The sequence below is a fragment of the Rhamphochromis sp. 'chilingali' genome (genome assembly GCF_963969265.1).
Source record: "Rhamphochromis sp. 'chilingali' genome assembly, chromosome: 5".
Lineage (NCBI taxonomy): Eukaryota > Metazoa > Chordata > Actinopteri > Cichliformes > Cichlidae > Rhamphochromis > Rhamphochromis sp. 'chilingali'.
The window spans coordinates 15,051,192-15,070,994 of NC_137932.1; the positions used below are offsets into that span (position 1 = coordinate 15,051,192).

Here is a 19,803-nt window from a genome sequence, read left to right on the forward strand (position 1 = left end):
GCGTACATCTGTGCTGTTATACAGACATGTTGGTCTGAAAGCTGCTGTTTCGTATTTGCTGTCTACTGCTCAGTGATTGTGCTGTTGGTGGGACAAGGACAAAAAAGCTGCTCGGTTAATCTGATTTGCTGAGCTGGGAAGTCGTTCCACCAACATGTTAATGTGCTTTTAAGTCAGAATGTGAAAACGTACAGAGACAATGTGTTTGCATTTTTATTGCTCAGAGTGATGATGACAGTTTTTGTTATTTAATTACCTGGGGTTTCTTTTTCTGGTTTACAGCTAAAATGTAACTTTTGTAGCTAATCCAGGTCCCTCTATGTGGAGGGAAAGTGTTAGAACAGAATGCCATAATTCAAATTAAAAATGAGGGGAAAAAAATTATTTGAAATACGTGAATTTGCTCCATTAATCAAAAACGTCTCTTAGTTAACCAAATATTTACTTTGACCCGCCGTGTGTCTGAGTATGACGTCAATAAGTTGGCCACCTGTGCAACAAAAGTTTCTCAGACTTCCCAAGATGTTTTTTATGCTCGAGTGGGAGTTCATGTGAGTTTTCAGTCTTTTTCCGCTTACTCCACTACCAAAAGAATGTGTAAGGAGTAAATACACAACACTGCTTCTCACTGTCCTAGGAGACTCTCATTCATGCTTCATCTCGGATTCAGCGCTGGCTTTGGGCCACTTCTGCCTTTGTGCTCTGAGGATTGTATGCTATGTGATAGAAACTAGGGTGTCTTGTGGGCTGGATCTGGCACTCGGTGGTAGATTTCTCCAAGTAGCCCCTCCTAAAGCCATTGATGTCAGTGGTAGTAACATTGTGGTGTTGGCTTTTTGGTGGAAATTCTTGGATATGGTGTTACTGACCACCATCTTACAAACCACATTTACCCGAATATTCAGGAAGCTGGAATACCCAGAGGTAACCTGCACAGAAAGTACCCTGGCCAAAGCAGGGGATTTGAACCAGGAACCTTCCTGTTTCCTTTTTTTTTTTTTTGGTTTGTAAATCTGACAAAATGTTAAAGAAGCAAAACACGATACCTCGGCTACATAAAGTCATACGTCCGTGCTGATCTGTGCTAATTATAACTCAATTTTCTGTCTTTACATCATCTTCACATTAAACATTTTTATTCGTAGAGTTTGAAATACTTAATAGCATCACTTCTTGATATTAACTTTTCTATTTCAGTATATTAATGTATAAACTTTTCCTCACTCGAAAAATATCAGTTCAAATAAATCAACACACTGCCTCATTTGTAGTTTATTAGAAATTAAACACGCCGTAAATGTTTGATACAATTTCCTTCATTCTGCCAAAACGAAAACACTCCACAGTTCTCACTCCTGCCACATCAGAGCACTTCACACATACACACGGTTACTGTATATTCATCAGTTAGTGTATCTTACAGTTAATTTACAGTCCAGATTTTTTTTGTGACATTACAAAAATAAAATCTAAAAATCAAAAATTACAAGACGTTTTAGTGAAGAACATCTATAGAGTCAAAATGGAAAGAAAGATGTGAAAAGCTCGAGAAAAGAAAGAGGTCTCTAGAATAAAAAGAAGAGCACAAGCGCATGAGAACAGTTCTGAACGTAATCCCATTCACACAGAGCCAACACAAAATCTGCAACGTAACAGTGGATTAAAACCCTCTGTGTGGTTACGACAGCATGTGATCCAACACTGCGTATCGGAAACCGGTGCTAAACATCCGCTTCATGGCGAGACACTTCCACAGTATGCAGACCGTGCTGCATCTCTTTCCCTCTACGTTTCTAAATCCACGCTGACACGTGGCCACTGTCAGATTTATAGGGACATTAAACGTCTCCCTTTGTGATTTTTTCTGAAAAACCCAACCGTATTTTTTAAAAAACCAGTATCACTTTACATGTGCTACAAGTTTAAAAAGAAAAAAACATTGATTAAATTGAAGATGTTACCTGTGATGGCCCCACTTGAGTCATTATAAACCTGAATGTGACTACTCACTAAACCAGTATGAAGTGCAGACTGAGTTTGCTTAGTGTTTAATTACAAATGAAAATTAAAAATGTACTTTTCAAATGATATGCACGTTTACTTCCGATGGCACAATTCTTGCATGACTTGCACTTCGTTAGGTACACTGGTTCAAATGCTGGTGAATGGAATGGCATGCTTTGGGCCCCTTGGTACCAACTGAGCATTGTTTAAACACCACAGCCTACCTGAGTATTGTCGCTGACCACGTCTATCCCTTTATGACCAGTGTTCCCATCTACTAATGGCTGCTTCCAGCAGGATACCACACCAGATCGCAAAACTTAAACCATCTCAAACTGCTTTCTCGAACATGACAACAGGTTTACTGCACTCAAATGGCCTCTCCAGTCCTTAGACCTCAATCCAGCAGAGCACCTTTAGGATGTGGTGGAACAACTCACAGGCATTTGCATCGTGGATGTGCAGTTGAAAAAAAAAGAAAAGAAGATATAGCCTAATAAAGTGTCCAGTGAGTGTAAGTTTAAACAGATACAGTTTGACATTTTGAGCGGGGAAACTTACAACATGTTACTTAGTGAGCTGGCGGCAGCTGAATCTGTGCAAAATAAGCCACCTTTAATTCAAAGCTGCTAAATGTCAGGAACTGTAAATGTTAAAGCAGGAAACAAAACTGTGAGACAGAGTCTGCGACAGGCAGTAAACAGATTCTTTGTCAGGTTAGTGCCCCTTTAAATTTCTGTTAATTCACTAGTTTTAAGACAAAATGAGGAAACGTCAGGACTCGTCTCTCTTGCGTCTGTTATACCTGTTTTAGATGTGTGATTATGAACCGTTCATAACTAAAAATGATAAAAGTTTATTATTGTAGTGCACTCCGGACCTCATAAATACACCCGGATTACAAAAAGCACTTCTTTTGTGGCTCAATGGAACAAGCTGTCGCTGTTTTGTCTTTAATTTATTTCATGTCTTCCTTGGTTTGCCGAACTTAAAAGTCTAAACTGAACATTGAAGGATTCAGATGCAGATGCTCACGGCCTCTTCCGTAGCTCACTGATTTTTTTTCTTTTTTTCGGGGGGAAAAAAAGAAAAAAAATCAGTGAGCTACGGAAGACTGAAATGAGGTGGTTTGAACATGCTACTTCTGGATTCTGGAAAACTTGGTATTTCCTACACTTCACAACAAAATCAAAGACTTTAAAATCTGAGTGTGAGCTGATGCGACAGGAATCCAGCTCTGTTCACTTTACTTTCTTCAAATACTCATGGAAAAAATAAAAAAAAAATACCACAGGTTTTTTGTTGTTGTTTTTTTAGTATTGCTTGATGCGATGAGGGGGAACACCACATTTTGCTGGATGTGGATGTGAGAGAGGCCTTCGAAGGTTCGAAGCGTGGTCCGACTTAGCTGTCTTTGTGTAACGTCTGATGAAGATGGAGATAAAGTGGTTTCTTTGTGAGAAGCTGCAGTTTCTTCCTCTTAAAGTCCGTGGGCTTCTTGTACCTGAAATGAAACACAGAAGCAGTTTTCACTCCACAATCGAGAGAAGATTTTTCTCCAGTTCACGCTGGAAAACGCTCATTGGACGGTGAGACTCACAGCTCAATTACGATCGGCCCGGGTTTGATCTCGTCCATTTCCATGAAGGCAAAACACTTTGTGCTGGTGAACCTCTTTTTGGGTTTGTAGTGCTTGAATTCAAAGAAGATAGCTGCTCCTGGAAAAAATGTAAACGTACCTCAAATGTTAAAGGAGGATATGAGAGAATATGTTTAATAGTCACATTAAATCAGGAAAAATACTGGTGCTGGCCAGAGGGATACACCTATTGTATCAATTTCAAATTCCCCTTGTTCCCAAGTTATCGCATTCACAAGATTTTCAGAAAACATAACCTCTGACCTTGAGATCGAGTTAACTGAGATAAGAACTTGCATGAGATTTTTTAAGCGATACATCCATGGTATCAATTTCAAAATCCTAGGTGACAATATTTCTAAATTTGCAGCAGGTTGCTGTCTCTTCCTGGGCTTGGTTGTGCGTGAGGTTTCTTCCTGTTAAAAGTGAGTTTTTTCTTCCCACTGTCGCCAAGTGCTTGTTCAAAGGGGGGCGTTTGATGGTTGGGGTCTTTACCTTACAATATAAAGCGCTCTTAGGCGCCGTTGTGATTTGGCGTTATATAAATAGAACTGAAATTAATTGAATTGAATTAACTTAGGTGCCACATAGGTCACATAGGTGCCACCTATGCAGTAATAATTAACCATTAACTAATAGTAAAGTGTGGAGAATTCATAGCCAGCAAGTGGTCTTCTTTCCTGGCTCCTGCACAAACTACACAGACATCTCTTTATATCTGCTACATGTGAGAAGGACTGCCTGGAGTTTTTGTTTATGTGTAAAAACAGCTTTATTTTCACTGCAGGTTTATTTTCTAGTCGTCCGCTCCTCCCCGCAGGAGCTCTCTTGCCTCTACTCGGAGAACGCTGAGCAAAAAAAAAAAAAAAAAAAAAAAAAAAAAAAAAAAAAAAAATCACACAAATTACTTGGCATGCTGTGAACCCAGCGTGTGGCGGGGACTACCTTTTGGTAATTTCTCCACATGTCTCTGGACCTCCACGTCCACACTGAAGTGAATGTACGTGTCTTCCTTTCTGGTGGCCACGGGGGTATCCTGCACCGGGTTCAGATCGACACCGTTTACATCTGCAGCCACAGGAAAAGGCGGAGAGGTTTTCATGTACAGGGGACAGAGAGCGTGGGAGTACAGCTGAAAAGAGGGTGTGTCCAATCTGAAAGCAGCAGCTGTGAAGGTTATAAAAGCAACTCCAGGCCAGCCTGCTGAAGGCGTGCACTGTGGGATCTGTACCTTTGACACTGATGGTCATGTAAGGATCAATGCACTGTCCGGCGTCCTTTAACCCAATTTTTTCAATCCTTATTGTAAGTAGCGTCATCCCAGGCTCTGAGGGTAGCCGTGGTAACAAGGTACCTATAAAAGGACAAAGGTCAGAAGATATTAGCAGTTAGAACTGGTTTTAAAAACTGGTTTCAAGTTGGGGATTTTGGCAAACCAGTTTTACACATTTTGATCAATCCATAGGAATGATGCGTTTAATCCATTCTCCTTTAAGTCCCTATCACTTCCTGATGGATATCTGTCTTTGGGGCTTTGTCTACAGGCAGTTTGCCAGTAAAAAGTTAGTTTACAGAGGTTTAAATCTCTTTAGCTAAATAAAGTTTGAACTACAGCAGGAAACAAAGCTGGCGAGAGGAAATAAAGTGAACCAAAAAAATATCAAAGCTGTAGCTGTGAACCAAAAACCATCATCTGAAAGAAGATAAAGACACATTAAAACAGAAGGGAATACAACACAGCCAACGAGCCAATCAACAGTGGAAATAGGAAACACGTGACCAAATTATGTTGTCGTTTTGACCCTAATTTGGGGGCAAAGTTTCCCACCGTACACTGTGGAGTTTAATGGATCTGACTGGCAGTCCTGCACATGTGTTTTAAGCCCTTGTGACTACTTAAATCAAAGTTAAGGCTCATTTAAAATTAGGGCTGCAAGTAATTGCTGGGATTTGAGCCAAGAAGTCTGCTGCTCCTTGTACATTACTCACATTTATATATAGTTTGAGCTATTGTAAGCACAAAAATATGGGTTCCTCTATTCGCCCCCATCCCGAGAATCTCACGTACTTTTGGTTTCATTATGATTAAATTGGACACAGAATTTATTGTGCTTCTTTTCTGTTGGATCAAATTTCGCAGCATCCTATGTGAACACTTTTAGAAAAGGTCATCAATGACTCTCACACACTCATCATGGGCATGAATGCCGTGGTAGTTTTTTGGCTTTTTAATAGTTTCTGTGAACTGTTTTTTCCAGGATAGAATAATAGTGCAGCATACAGCTTTAATAACACAAGTTTTAATATATTTTGCATTTTTTTCTCATCTCCATAGGGTCAAAGGTATACAAACAGGCTCAAATCTATACATACATCCGCATACAATCAACAATGTCTTTTAACTTAGCAAGGCTGAGGCCTTCTAACTTCTCGTTAGCAGTTGTTATTGACTACAACTAGCAGAAAATCTTTGCCGGCATAAAACAAAGATTTGTTTGACGGGACTCATTAGATTGATCAAGTTAAGAAGGTCTCTTGGAGAAATTTCTAAACAACTGCAGATTCCTGGATCAAACAACTTAAAACCAGGAACCAATGAGGCGCAAACTTCACATGAACTGGAAACGTCTGAAACACCAGCATCTCTGTCCACGGTGACACAATCATCATAGACTGAGACGATGCTGACCAAGAAAGAAGCTCCTGCTCCAAAACCCACAACTGAAATTTGCACCACATGAACAAGCCAAATGCTTTCTGGAGAAAACTGTTATGGTCAGACGAGACAGAGATTGAGTTATTTGGCCACAATGACAAGAGGTATGTTTGGGGTCGTAACGGTGAGGCTTTCAAACCAAAGAAAATTGTACCGACTGTCGAGCATCACGCGCTAGGGCCTCCAAATCCTTCCATCTAACCTCAAATCAGCAGCTAGACGGTTGAAACTTTGTCACAGTTGGGTGTTCCAACAGGACAATGTTCCCAAATGCAAATCAAAACTAGGAAAATGGGAAGCAGGCTAACATTAAGCCCTTAAAATAAACTTCCCTATTTTTGGACTACGCTTAAAAGCCAGCTCTCCTCCAGGAAATCAAGCAATTTAAATAAACTCTACTAATTCTGCTGAGAAGAGTGTTCAAATATCCAATTAGAATTATGCCAGAAGCTTCTTGGTGGTTACCAAAAGCGTCTGCTTAAGGTGCAACTTAAGGGACATTTAACAAAATGTCATTGCAGGTGCATGGACCCTGTGTGGATTCGACAAAATACCAAATAAATAAAAATTTGTGCAAGCAAATCTTGCTTTTTTAAAGTCACTAAAGCTGCATGCTGTACAATCCATCCACCCTGGAAAAATAACAGGTCAAAGAAATTATTAAAAGCCCAAAATTACCATGACATTCATGCCCATGATGACTATGTATAAACGTCTGACCACAACTGTATATTTAGAGTTTTCGAAACCTCACTTTGGAATGATGATGGAACAAGGAGATGTTAGGTTGGGTATAACACATCCTCTGAGGACAGAAATGATCTCAGAGCCAAATCATCACATTTACCATAAAGTACTTAACTCTAATAAAGGAAATATTTCTGATTTTAATAAATGAGCTCTGAAAAAAAATCTGTTTGGCCAAAGCTGATGGAATCAGGATACCTTGATCAGTGGAAAAGCTTTCTGTTGGTGAAAGAGTGAATCATTAACTTCACCTTCCAGTCACATATACGCATCTAGTTCTAAAATTAACTCTGAATGAGGCAGGATTATTCACAGTCATGCAATAGAGGACAGATTCAAACGCCTTTCATTCATAAGCTGTACCTTGCAAAGCTGCTAATGAAGCAGGCGGGAATGAGCGGTGAAGCCATGCACGGCACCAACAGAAAAGACAAAAAAAAAAGCAAACACACACGGTCAGATGATCCTCCAAAACACGACAACATGTAACAATGACATGTGAACTCAAGCGGGTGATAAACAGGTGTAACGCACCAGGAGCCCGTGGCGGAAAAGCTTCTGTTGAACCTGCTCCCGCTGTGGCATCCTCCTCCTCTTCCAGCTCGAGGTTCTCCTCTTCACCTGGAGCAAAGATTTTCCTGATGGCAAGGAACACAAACCCGCCCCCCCAAAACACCTGATTCATTGGACTGATAAAGTTTACATATCCCTGTAAGGAAAATATTTAAAGCGTGTGCCCCCCTTCACAGACACACTTTTTTTTTTAGAGACCTGAAGATAAAATTATCAACGCTTGTGTGTGATTACATGACTCATGTTGATCTATTAGTTATTCTTTTATTGTATTAATTCACAAAAATCTGTAAATCCAGTAATGTTGAGAGACAATGACACATGCAGCACGAGCCCAAAGCAGTAATAACACCAGTGATGGATTTTTACCTTAACGGCACCGGCTGAACATCGAATGGAAACTCTTTGTTGTAGGTGAGTACATTTCTAATTACTGTTGAAGAAAAAGGAGTTAGGTTGATTATATCACTATTAAAACATGTCAGAATATCCAGTAAATTGTCCATCAGTGTTTTTCCTTCATAGAGAAATTGTTTCCACAGGCCAGAGCAAAAGGAAAAAAGAAAAATCACCAGATCAACATTTTAAATTCGTCTTTCATTTACTAAAGTGTAATAAACATTTGTTTGCAAAATGCCCAGAAATGCATGTAGAGTTCTGTCAAATAAGGCCACACAGTTTCAGCACCTTTACTGTACACACATCAATCATGTTTTTCTGCAGAGTCGCCCCTTAGAGGCCCATTTCGAGCCAGGAAAAAACCCAGTCATACACTTACTGGTTTCCAGTTTCTTCAGGTCTTCTAAGTTGAACTCTTCCTTTGACTGAGTGCACTGAAGAAACCCAGACAAAAGATATGTTCAGTATTTGTTTTTCCTCAGGAAAAAATGTAATTTTTTGCAGCGCTGTGCATAAGTCTTGAGCCACCCCTAATTTATTCATAATGGGAAATAGAAAAGTGTGTAAACATACAGCATACAAGGCAAAAACAACTCTAACGAGCTTGAAAGCCAAGATTTATGATCACTTTTATTCATCATGAACTGACGTCTCTTAGTCAAGCTTTCTTATGGTTTCTTTAGGTAGTCTTCAGAAACAGCTCTCCAGGCTTCTTGAATGACATTTACAGCTCTTTCTTGGAAGTTGGTCGTCTTCTGTTCAATGTGAGACGATCTCACACTTATCTCACATTAATGTTGAGGTTCAGGCTCAGGGGAGGTCAATCCACGACTGACAGTGACTCTTTGTGTGTTTCTCTATTCAGGAATACTTTTCCTGCATTGGCAGTGTGTTTGGGCAGAAAAATAACGCCATTATCAAACACTTTCTGGACGGACCAGAATCTGATTGTACTTTTCTGTGTTCTTATTCCATCGATTTTAACAAGATCCCTAATGCACACTGGCAGAAACGCAGCCCCAAATCATTACAAGGTTTTACAGATGGGTGTAGACACCCACCGCTACACCTCTCTCCTGACCCCTTCTATACTTACCGATGATGATTTGAACCAAAAATGTCAAACTTGGATTCATCACTCCATAAAACCTTTTGGCACTGATTTCGAGTCCAGTTCTTGTTTAATTTGGCATCCCTCAGCCTTTCCTCCCCGTTTCCTTTCCTTAAGAACGCCTTCCTGACAGCCACCCTTCCACTGAGACCATTTCTGATGAGGCTTTGTTGAACAGTACATGGCTCAGCTGAAGGGTCAGATGGATCTCTCAGGTCCATGTGTCAGGTTTTTGATGGATTTTTTCTGGTTTCTTAAGGCTTTGAAGTACTGTTTTGTATTTTAGGCCTCTCACTTCTTTTCTTCTATACTTGACACTTTTCCTTATCTTATTTTAAGGACACCTTTTCAGTTATAGCTCTTTGGGAATCACTTAGTCCAACAATCACAATTTTATGCCTTTTAAAACTCAAAGTGTCTAAAGATAACATTTTAAATCATTTATTTGCTAAGTTGCCTGTTATGTGTAGATACAAGACCGTTTTACCCCTTGAATTAGGTGCCTTTTTATGCTTGAATGAGTCACTGGTTAGTGTTAAGTGACTTAACAAGGAAAAACTTCCCTTTGGAAATGGTCAGGTACAAGGAGTGGACCTGACCATTGGCCAATGTCCAAAGACAAACTTTGAAAGACCTTCAGAAAGCCTGGAAAACTATTGCTCAAGACCACTTTCAAAAGTGTTATATGCATAAGTAAAACTGCCGATGCTCAAATTTTACTTTTATATAATAACGATGACCTCAGCATCTCTGAAAACCTGGATACGGCCTCCTTTTTGTAGCTACTAATCACGCAGACTCCTATACAAACCTGCAAACTGGCACTTCTCATCTCCAGACATGTTGCAATCTTTGCCAGAGTTTTCTTTAAAAGAAAAAAAAAAAACACTCGTTAGTTTAAGTAAAGTGACAGGCACTCCGGTGCAGAAGCTGCAGGCGGATGTAATGATTACCTTCTGCTCTTCGGTGAAGTCTGATGAATTTGCTGACTGGACTTCTTTTTGCAGTTGTCTTGCCAAACTAAACGAACCCACATGAAACACAGTTAGACGCGTTAATGATTCACTGCAAGACCCTGCAAGACTCCTATAAGGTAAGGTGTGTGTCTGTGCGCCCCCCTGCGGACAGTAGAAGCCGCTGCAGTGATCTAGATTTTTGCATTGTTAGTGCAGTTTTAAATAAACTATTAACTGGGAGAGAAGCTGGGCGCATTTTAAGGAAATTGCAAAGACAAAGATCTGGTCTGAGAAGCAGAAACCATTCCTCACTCAGCAGATGAAACCCACCCATAACAATGAGAGGGTGTGGCTGACTGTTTCCCAACACTCTGAGGAATACTGGCCCGTTTCTGCATTGCATGACACATAATGAAACAGACTGCTCGCAGCTCCGACCGATTTTCCATGACAGGCTACATGGACGGACTCTCCCTTAAACTCTAAAGTGCTGCTGTGGACAGAGCTAGGATGCATCAGGCAACACATCTGCTCCCCACTGCAACAACTGCCACATCACGTCATGGATGGTAGGGTTTATTTACTGCTCCGAGAGCTGACTGACAGCACACGGGCTAACTTCTTGCACCTACTGTCTCCTACATGTTTCCCCGCAGATTTTAGGGACAGGCGACCCAGAGAAGGGAAAAATAATAATTTTTAAAAAAAAAGAAGAAGAAGAAGAAGAAGCACAGCGCCCGGACTGCGTTCGGGTTAAACCAGCGCTGTGGACACACAGGACACACATGTTGAATGCAACTTACATTTGGTACTCATCTATAGCCTCCACTAATTGTCCCCACGAGTCAAAGTCTGTGCCTTTCTTAAAACTGGCGTGCCATTTCTGAATAGTCTTGTTGACATCAGACATGTTGGCGGGGCGGATACTCGCGGCGCTCTCAGGGCAGCATAGCCGAGGAGGAGATTCATCTACGGGGCTTCAGCGGCAGCGGAGTCGTCGGCCAGGTCATCTGCTGTCCAGAGGCGCGCGGATAGACCGGTGACACTCCGACCAAGCCCTTTCTGCCTGCTCACCCTAATATCAGCGCATCCGCAGGAGAAAGGAAGTCCCGCCTGGAGCTCGGGGTGCGCGCGTTTCGGGACTCGGGGTCGCCCGAATGGGCGAAGAGCACCGCGGCGCGTTTGAGGTTTGAGTGCTGCGGGGAGAAAGAAGAGCTATTTTATTTAAAGGTGCAGGGATTTTTAACAACTGTATACACCAGCAACAGCTATGAAGCAGTACTACAGTTAAAATACTGCAAAGTAACAGTGTTCATGTTTGGCTGTTTGGGGTTGTTTTGTTTTTTTATGTATTCTCCACTTTTTATTTTATTTTTTTCTTTTCTTTTTAGGTATAAGGATCTTTCACTACACTGTTTTGAATTTTAAAAAACAGTAAACACAAGCTCCAACGAAAACCCCCCAAATAATATTTATAATAAAATACAATATGATTGTGACTGTTTTATTTATATAGCACCATTCTTTACACTTATACTCAATGTGCTTACCAAGCGATCAAAACAAGAGAAATCATAGACGTCTACAGTGTCTTAAGGCAATACAAAATGCAAGCTAACGAACACAAACTTATTATATGTAGGAATAATTAAAAGGTTTCAAGTTAAACGTGTTATTACAACACTAACAGGGTCCACATGATTACCTTTTATTATAAAATTTAAAAGTGTTATTTCATTTATTTATTTATTTATTTATTTGTCTTGATGGTTGCTCAGTCATGCAGGCAATGAAATCCTAGACCTTATTAGCAACTCTATAAACAGTATATTCGCATTATGTGAATACACTGTTTAGAATGAAACCTGCAGTCAGCTAAGATAGAAGTTACTTGAATGAGTGACGAAACGTTTCCCGCACGTAAAACTCTACGTCTTGTTTTCTCCCTACTGTAATATGTTCATGGACACCGTAATATTTCTACTTTGGGTCTGCAAAAGCTGAATAAATTTTGAATTAATAAAAAAAAACAACTAAATGATTTTAGAGGGATCCAAGTGATTCATGGGCTGTCCAAAGATAAGCGTTGAAGCACATCTGTGGCCTTTATTTTGAAAGAAATCGAAATGTCTTCCGGTTTCTCCCAGTATGTCGGGATGTGGCGGAGGAGCTGAAACAGCGCAGCTAGTGGTGTCCTTTCGGACGACTTGGCCGCTGACAGAATGAGATAAGATGGATAAAGAGACGGCGGCGGATTGCTGTGCGGCTGAAGACGATGAATATCCGGACTCGGAGGTTTTTTGTCTGATGAGAGTCGGGAGGAACTCAGACTGGCTTCGCTTGTTCGAAAACACAGAGGTGCAGCTTGCTAATGTTAGCTAACGTGCTATATTTATACTAACATGAAGCTTGCTGAAGTTCACGGCAGATTCCAGTTTACATGTTGGGGGAACATTACCCCCAATTTATGGTTAATAATTAAGAAGTGTTTTAAGCTGAAGAGTGTCCCTGTCCGTTTTTATAAAACCGGAGATGCAGACTGGAGCTAACTAACATGTTTATTTTTGGCTGTGCAGATCACCATTGGACGTGGTGTGGATGTAACCTACCAACTACTGTCTCCCACCTGTCCCCTAATGATCTCCAGACTGCACTGCACTTTCAGGCAAAGTGAAGACGGCCACTGGACAGTGACAGACAAGAAGGTGACAACGAGCTTTATTGTGAAATATATTTTACAGCTGTGCTAGAGGTCTTTGGTACAAGTCCTGTGCAGGGATGGGCAGCACTTTCTCTAAGGGAGGCATGCTGACGTGGATAAAATAAATAGAGCCACACGAAATTAAAACATGATGCGCATATTACTAAATTATGCCAAACCCAATTAGTGTGCGAATATCTAAAAGCTAAGAATGGGTTCATGTTTTAAAACCCACCAGTATTATGTTGGCATTTGGTGAAGTTTTGAGTCAGTCTGGTTTACTGTGACATAAAGCCATAAATACACTTGAGCATCAGCATTGTCAACTTTTCTATGTATTTATGTGTTCATCACAAAAAAAGGATGTCAGGGAATGCCAATTTTGCCCATTTGTGTTGTAGGAAGTTTGTTATTCTGTAAATCTTTTCGTGGTATTTATCTGTCACGCACATCTTTATATAATAACGGCAAAATAAGTATTGCAACAAGTCAAACTGTGCAACAGATACCACAAATTATACATACACAAATAGCAAAAGTTTCAAACCCTTATAACTCTAGAAACATGAGATGAAAGGTGAACATCAATACCATACTAATCATATACTGTTTTATGTTCTGAGGTATACTAAAATGCAGAAGGCCAAAGGTTCAGGACCTTCAACAGCAACATCAAATCACATTAGATGTTAGGCATTGAAAATGTGAAATAGATTAAGTTAAACTGCCAATATTTTATCATTACTATTTAATGAACATTTCCCCAAAGATTGTTAAGACAGTGTGCATCCTTATGCAAACTTTCCATGCTATGGTATTTTACTTGTAGTGTAAATTTCTTCATCTGCAGTTTTGTCTTTTTCTTCCTTACTCGTGAATGAAATCTAGTCTGTTTTGGCCTTTAACAAGTGTGTTAAAGTCCGGTTCACTGTCAGCACTAAGGTGGGATTTGATAAACTTCATTAATAAGAATGTCTGTTTACGTATGAAGTTAGATTCAAAGAGGACCAACATCTTCTGTGCATGCCTCCTTATGTGTTGAAAGTTCTCCTTTTTGAGAGAAGAATTCAAATCCAGCGCTGATACTGACTCGAAGTTCTTTGCAGTAGGGAATCAAAAGTGCAACAAGCATCAGTAATGTGTTCATTTTTAGCACTGACTTATGCAACACATCCTGGTGTACAATACAATGGAAAAATACCAGTTCCAGTTATGGGTTCATTTCAGTGTCTTTATCTGGGATCTGCTTAAAAAGTCCAAAATTTCTCTCTGTAAGCTCTCGGTTGTAACACCTGTCGGTTTGTTCCATTTCAGCCTCAGCCTATCCGCGTGCAGTTCATGAATAAATCTCTGTCTTTCATACTTGCTTTCATTTTGCTTTCTGAACTCAACTATGTAGTCTTTGGTAATCTCATGTACAAAAATTAGTAACTGCTCTGTCGCCCATCCCTTTTGTATGTGTCTCTGAATGAAGCTGTGGTGGGGAACGTTAACGTGGACATGACCTACAGTCTGAACGGCAGAATGACATCATTGTAAAATGTTGCATGTTTGAAAAGAGTTTCAGTGTCCTGGACACGAAGGAGTGGAATCACCTGCTGAGACGGCTCCTGAAATTGTTTCGGTGTGAGGAAATATCCTTAAACAGTTTACTCTCCACCATGTGTAAATGTCTTGGAGACAGGATGTTTAAGTAGTGTAGGCTTGTTGTGCGAACATCCCGTACAAGACACATGGACTACAAACAATCCACGGTACCTTCGTGACATCTGTCGACCACCTCTGTCATGCCACCACATGAAAATGACTCCTGTCTCCCAGCTGGGATACGGCTCTGGGTCATACCAGATGCTACAAAGTCCATGAAATTTAGTGGGTCACTTAATATTTGCATGTGTGGCCTTTCAGCCGTGTGATGAGTTTGTATTTATCCATAGATGCCTTTTTACAGTCCTGTTATTTCCAGCAAATGGCAATATGTCTGAGCTTAGGTTTGGGCATTTGTGACTTTAAAGTACATTTAAATTCTCAAGTTAATTCAGTTTTAAATATGTTTCTGTACCAGTGTATTATTTTGGTTCTGTTTTTTTCCCTCAGAGTCTTAATGGTGTTTGGGTGAATGGAACTCGTCTGCCTTCCGATGAAGCCCATCCGGTCAGGCTCGGAGACTCCATACAGCTCGGAGTTCCTGTAATTGGAAACAAAGCAGAGTTTGACTATGTCGTCGTCCAGAAGCCCCTCAGAGACATTAAACGCTTCCTGGCAAAGAAACTGGTAGAGCGAGTAACTTCAAAATCTGCCCACATATCCAAGAAGCCCAAGAGGAAATTGACCATGGAAGAAGTGGAGCCATCTACCTCGAAGCCCAAACTCTACCGCTGCTCTTCTGCAGACAAGTCCTTGGCAGTGCCCTGCCCTTTATCTCCGCTAAAAGGTCAGCAGCGACTCAGTCACATAAAGCCAGAGGGAACCAGACCTGGCAGAGATGACCGTCAAGCAGAACGACCTTCAGATGGCTCCAGTGCTACCCGTGACTTTGACAACTTGCAAATGTAAGCCAGAGTAACAGCAAGATAAGAAACAAATGTACCCAGTAATAAAAGAATGAGTGAAAAATACTACTCTGAAGTTTTATTTTCCTTGTTTATTGTCTGCAGGTACAGTCAGAACATTCTGCTCTTAAGGGAGCAGGTGGATAACACCCAGAGGCAGGTCGCCTCCCTGGAGGGGGAGCCCCGACAGGCTGACCCGCTCAGAGAGGAGCAGGTCAGGGAGCTGCGGGGTCAACTAGATACACTCAGAGCTAAAATGCACAGGATGGAGACATTAGAGAAGTCTTTTAGTGAGACTAAAAGGCTGCTAGAGGTGAGTTGTTTTTTGTTTTGTTGTAGTGTCTTTTATGTACAGGAGTTCCTTCATTAGCACCCATTTTAAAAATAGCCTCTGTTTGTTGTCTTGTTGTTACTTTTTTTTTTTTTTTAAAGCTCCTACAAGTGACAGTTCATGTTTGATTGGCACTGCTTTGTAAGATGCTATTTTAAATCAAATCTGTCATTAAATTTTAGTTATTTGACAGCCAGCAGGCCTCTGGTGTGAGTGTCTCTGACCAAACAGTCAGAAACAGACTCATAAGGGTGGCCTGAGGGGCTGACGTCCTCCGCTGAGGGCTGTGCTCACTGCCCTGCGCTGTGGTGCCCGATTGGGATTAGCTATAGAATACCAGAACTGGTAGGTCTCTCCTTTTCACGGATGAGAGCAGTTCACCCAAAGCACGAATGATAGACACTGGAAAATGTTGTGCTGCCTGTAACATTGTTTAGCACAACTGATTTGGTGTTGCGTTCATGATGGTCTGTGGAGGCATATCCATTGAGGAACATAGAGGCCTCTACGCTCACATAGAGAGTAAATACAGCCTCTGTGTGAAAGTAGATGCACAGATATTGGGATGATATGCTGATACGCTTTCAGCATGTTTCATGGTGATGAGCAGTTCTACAGAAGATGGACAAAAACTAGTCTTGGATGTTTTTCCCACTGTTATTAGTGTTATTATATTTTATCATGATTGTATGTGAGTATGCATTCATATTGGGGGGTTATGTGTCTTTCTATTCCTCTGCAAAGTGCTCTGAATTTCCTCGTGTCTGAATGGTGCTGTACAAATAAATCCAACTTGACTTGTTGCAATAGCACCACACTCAAATTCAGTGAGCTCTCTTGAAAGGTCCATTCTTTCACAAATACCAAAGATTAAGCAGTGTAGGCCCAATACTTTTGCACCTATAATCCAAAGAATACAATTTTTGCATAAATAATTGCAAAACTCAAAATATTCTCTTTCACCCTTTTATGCTTGTAGGAGCAGAAAACGCAGCAACAAGAGGAGCTTTTAAAAAAGCAGCTTGAAGAGGCCCTGCAAGAAGTATGTCGGATCAAACTAATTTGTGTGCAGTAGCTGTTATTATTTAGAGTGCTTGCATTTTGGTAAAGCAGAATACATTTTAATATGTGAATTTGTTTTCCACAAATCCTTAGCAAAAGAAAGTGATAGGTGAACTTGCGCTCTCCCGACAAGGCTTTGAAGAGATTCTCTTGGCCAAAAACAAGGAGTTGGAGGTGACAAAGGTATATTTAATTAATGCATTTATTTTTTTCCCTTCACATATTTCCACCTGCTTTTGCTTTCGAGGCTTCACTCCATTTCATCTGTTACAGGAGGAAAAGGAAAAGGCAAGAGCCCAAAAAGAGGAAGTAGTTACACAAGTGACCGAAGTGCTGGAGAATGAGCTTCAGTGCATCATCTGCTCAGAGCTCTTCATTGAGGTAGAGCTGATTACAGTTTAAAAGCAATTATTATGAAACTTATTATACGTTGTTTTGTGTTTGAGCTGATTTGTATACTAGACGCCTCTAACTGTCATCACCTTGGTTGATCCCCTGCAGGCCGTCATTCTGAACTGCGCTCATAGCTTCTGCTGTTACTGCATCAATCAGTGGCGCAAAAAGAAAGATGAGTGTCCCATCTGCCGGCAGGCCATCCAGTCTCAGACCCGCTGTCTGGCGCTGGACAACTGCATCGACCGTATGGTGGAAAACCTGAGCCTGGACATGAAGGCGAGGCGGCAGACCCTCATCTCTGAGAGGAAAGGTGAGAGGTGCGTTAACAGTGGTGTCCTACATCAAATACAGTCAGAGATGCATGTGTGGCATTATGACGTCTGCTTTCACTTACAAACACAAACCACTCAGAGTAAGTTTTCCTTGTTTCAGATAAGCGAGCTGTTGACCATGAAGTCATCAGATCAGGTCAGTGGAAAGCAGTGAAATGTTTCTTTGATGCTGTTGAGTCGGTCGGGTTATTCAACAGGGAGGAGTTCAGTAGTGTGTCATCTGTGGGTGTCTGTGGATTTATATGCTGATGTCACATTTTAGTTCATAGTGAAAAATAAAACTTTGTTCAGTCCTATGAAAAACTAAGTGTACCCCATGATTCAGTAGCTTATAGCTTGTAGTCATTTAGCAGCAATAACTTGAAGTAACCATTTTCTGTAAGACTTTAAGTCTCTCACGTTGTGGAGGAATTTTGACCCACTGTTCTTTACAGTGTTGTTAAGTTTATTGAGGTTCGTGGGTATTTGTTTATCCAAAACTCTCTTAATGTCCCACTGTAACATTTCAGTTGTTTAGGTTTGGACTTTGGGCTATTGCACCTTAATTGTTCTTTTTCAGATACAGTTTGTTGTAGTTTGCTGCTGTGCTTGTGATCATTGCTTGTTGCATGACTCAGTTTCAGCCAAGCATTAGCTGTCAAAAAATGGCTTCATATTTCACTCTCGATTGCCTTGGTACACGGAGGATTCATGGTCGACTCAAAGACTGCAGGGTGTCCAGGTCCCGTAGCTCTAAAACAACCCCAAATCATCACCCTATAGCACCAGGTGGGGTTGTGATGAGGAGAGGTGGATTTTTCAAACACAAGATGGCAGCACAATGAAGCATTTTCTCTGTATTAAAATTGCAAAAAAATTGAGCTTTCCTACAGAAGGAGCTACAACATTATGTATAGTTGAGTTAGTGTATTAATGTGCGGTATAGTGGTGGTGAAAATGAGCATCGTCTGGTCCTGATGTTGGTGGTTTTAGTTTTCATCAGATTTGTTTCCAATTTGAAAGACAGAGCAATGCTGATCTCATCTTTTTAAAGTTTGACAAAGAGCTTGAGAGTCCCTCGTGAAATGTTTGCAAAATGCAACTTTTTGCCTTTTTGTGTTTCACAGCAGCTGAATCTGCAGAGGTGATGGTGATCCCCGATGATGACAGTAGCAGCAACAGCAACAGCAACAGCGATAGCAGCATGGTGTCCATAGATAGCAGCCTCAGCTCCGTGTTGTCTGTGGACACGGACAGTAGCATCCATTTGGAGTCCAGCTCTCCGTACAGCGGATACTCTGATGACAGTTCTGATGAAGATGAGGATTAGCCCCTTTTTCTCCTCTGGGCTGTAATATGGAATTAGACTTTTCTGCTGTTGAGTTTCGCTTTTCCATGGAATGTTCCCGGGACATTTAGGATAGAGGATGCAAAGTTTGGTCCAGGGAGGTTTATGTTTAGTTATTTTTTGTAAAATAATCATTTGTGTTGTCTTTATTTTCAACTAAATGAATAAAGTTTATTCATATGCATTTCAAGTTCAATTTCTGTTTCCTTATATTTCAAGTAAACCTGGGAATTCAAACTTTTGTCAGTGGCACAGAAATCCTGCGTGTGTTTGGTGATACACGTTTTACTTCTTTAACATTTACTGGCCCAGGTAACTAAAAATTCTGCTGTGTTTTGAAAGTCGCCACCTTGGTGTTAAGTTACATTCGCAAACAGCCTCACAGTTCAAACAATGTGTTTAAACTGATATTGCTGGTACCACTGCAACATCAGTCCCTTATGACCAGACAATGATTGTGTTATCAAAAGCAGATAAAGGCAGAAAAAGGGGATCTAGTGGCTCTTTTATGCTTTGGAAAAGGGATGTTTAATTAGATTAGAATAGAAATATCCCTTATTGTCCCTCATTGGGGAAATTCAGGTGGTCCAGCAGCAAAGTGATAGGCAGATGGAGCATTCAGATTTAAAAAAAAACAAAACAAAACTTCACAACATAATGACAAAAAATACTGTGGAGTTATTAAGTTATTTAAAAAAATCCATCTTGTATGGTCCCTCTGTGCCTGCCTGGCTTCTTTATGGGTACTCCGGCTTCTTCCCCCTGTCCAAAGAAATGCATGTTATCTTAATTGGCTGACTGTGAATGGTGGTCTGTCTCTCTATGTTAGTCTCAGGATTGGCTGACAACCTATCAGGACCCTGCCTTTCAAGTGGGATAGAGTCCAGCCCCCTGTGACCCTGAATTGGATAAGGGGAAGAGAATGGATATATACGGATGGATATAAATCTCCTATGA

The 19,803-nt window shown here is 40.7% G+C and overlaps 2 protein-coding genes across 4 annotated transcripts; one reads left to right on the forward strand and one right to left on the reverse strand.

Annotated features, from left to right (window-relative positions):
* Positions 1-1,257: 1,257 nt before the first annotated feature.
* Positions 1,258-11,300, reverse strand: aida (axin interactor, dorsalization associated). Of its 2 annotated transcripts, XM_080883696.1 has the most exons (11): positions 10,949-11,300; positions 10,143-10,209; positions 10,001-10,054; positions 8,458-8,512; positions 8,049-8,112; positions 7,641-7,744; positions 7,470-7,481; positions 4,875-4,997; positions 4,589-4,711; positions 3,605-3,722; positions 1,258-3,508 (listed from the first exon to the last, which is right to left on the reverse strand). In XM_080883696.1, the coding sequence occupies exons 1-11, from the start codon at positions 11,053-11,055 to the stop codon at positions 3,409-3,411; spliced, it is 927 nt and encodes a 308-aa protein (XP_080739822.1). In that variant the 5' UTR covers positions 11,056-11,300; the 3' UTR covers positions 1,258-3,408. The 2 variants fall into 2 exon arrangements, with proteins under 2 accessions (XP_080739822.1, XP_080739823.1); XM_080883697.1 differs by lacking the exon at positions 7,470-7,481.
* A 992-nt stretch (positions 11,301-12,292) lies between these two features.
* On the forward strand, positions 12,293-19,036 carry rnf8 (ring finger protein 8, E3 ubiquitin protein ligase). Of its 2 annotated transcripts, none has more exons than XM_080883694.1 (10): positions 12,293-12,503; positions 12,722-12,850; positions 14,944-15,398; positions 15,504-15,711; positions 16,709-16,771; positions 16,885-16,974; positions 17,065-17,172; positions 17,293-17,497; positions 17,620-17,655; positions 18,626-19,036. In XM_080883694.1, the coding sequence occupies exons 1-10, from the start codon at positions 12,378-12,380 to the stop codon at positions 18,826-18,828; spliced, it is 1,623 nt and encodes a 540-aa protein (XP_080739820.1). In that variant the 5' UTR covers positions 12,293-12,377; the 3' UTR covers positions 18,829-19,036. The 2 variants fall into 2 exon arrangements, with proteins under 2 accessions (XP_080739820.1, XP_080739821.1); XM_080883695.1 differs by having other exon boundaries at positions 17,293-17,504; positions 18,626-18,729.
* Positions 19,037-19,803: the final 767 nt, after the last annotated feature.

Bases quoted from the DNA above. Each gene is read 5' to 3' on its own strand.
- aida (XM_080883696.1), bottom strand. From the start codon at position 11,055: ATGTCTGATGTCAACAAGACTATTCAGAAATGGCACGCCAGTTTTAAG. The intron at 8,113-8,457 runs GTAAGTGTATGA...TTTCTTCAACAG, and splicing joins CCTGAAGAAACTGGAAACCA to TAATTAGAAATGTACTCACC. The intron at 3,723-4,588 runs GTAGTCCCCGCC...CATTTTTTCCAG, and splicing joins TGTGGAGAAATTACCAAAAG to GAGCAGCTATCTTCTTTGAA.
- rnf8 (XM_080883694.1), top strand. From the start codon at position 12,378: ATGGATAAAGAGACGGCGGCGGATTGCTGTGCGGCTGAAGACGATGAA. The intron at 12,851-14,943 runs GTGACAACGAGC...TTTTTCCCTCAG, and splicing joins GGACAGTGACAGACAAGAAG to AGTCTTAATGGTGTTTGGGT. The intron at 17,656-18,625 runs GTCAGTGGAAAG...TGTGTTTCACAG, and splicing joins CCATGAAGTCATCAGATCAG to CAGCTGAATCTGCAGAGGTG.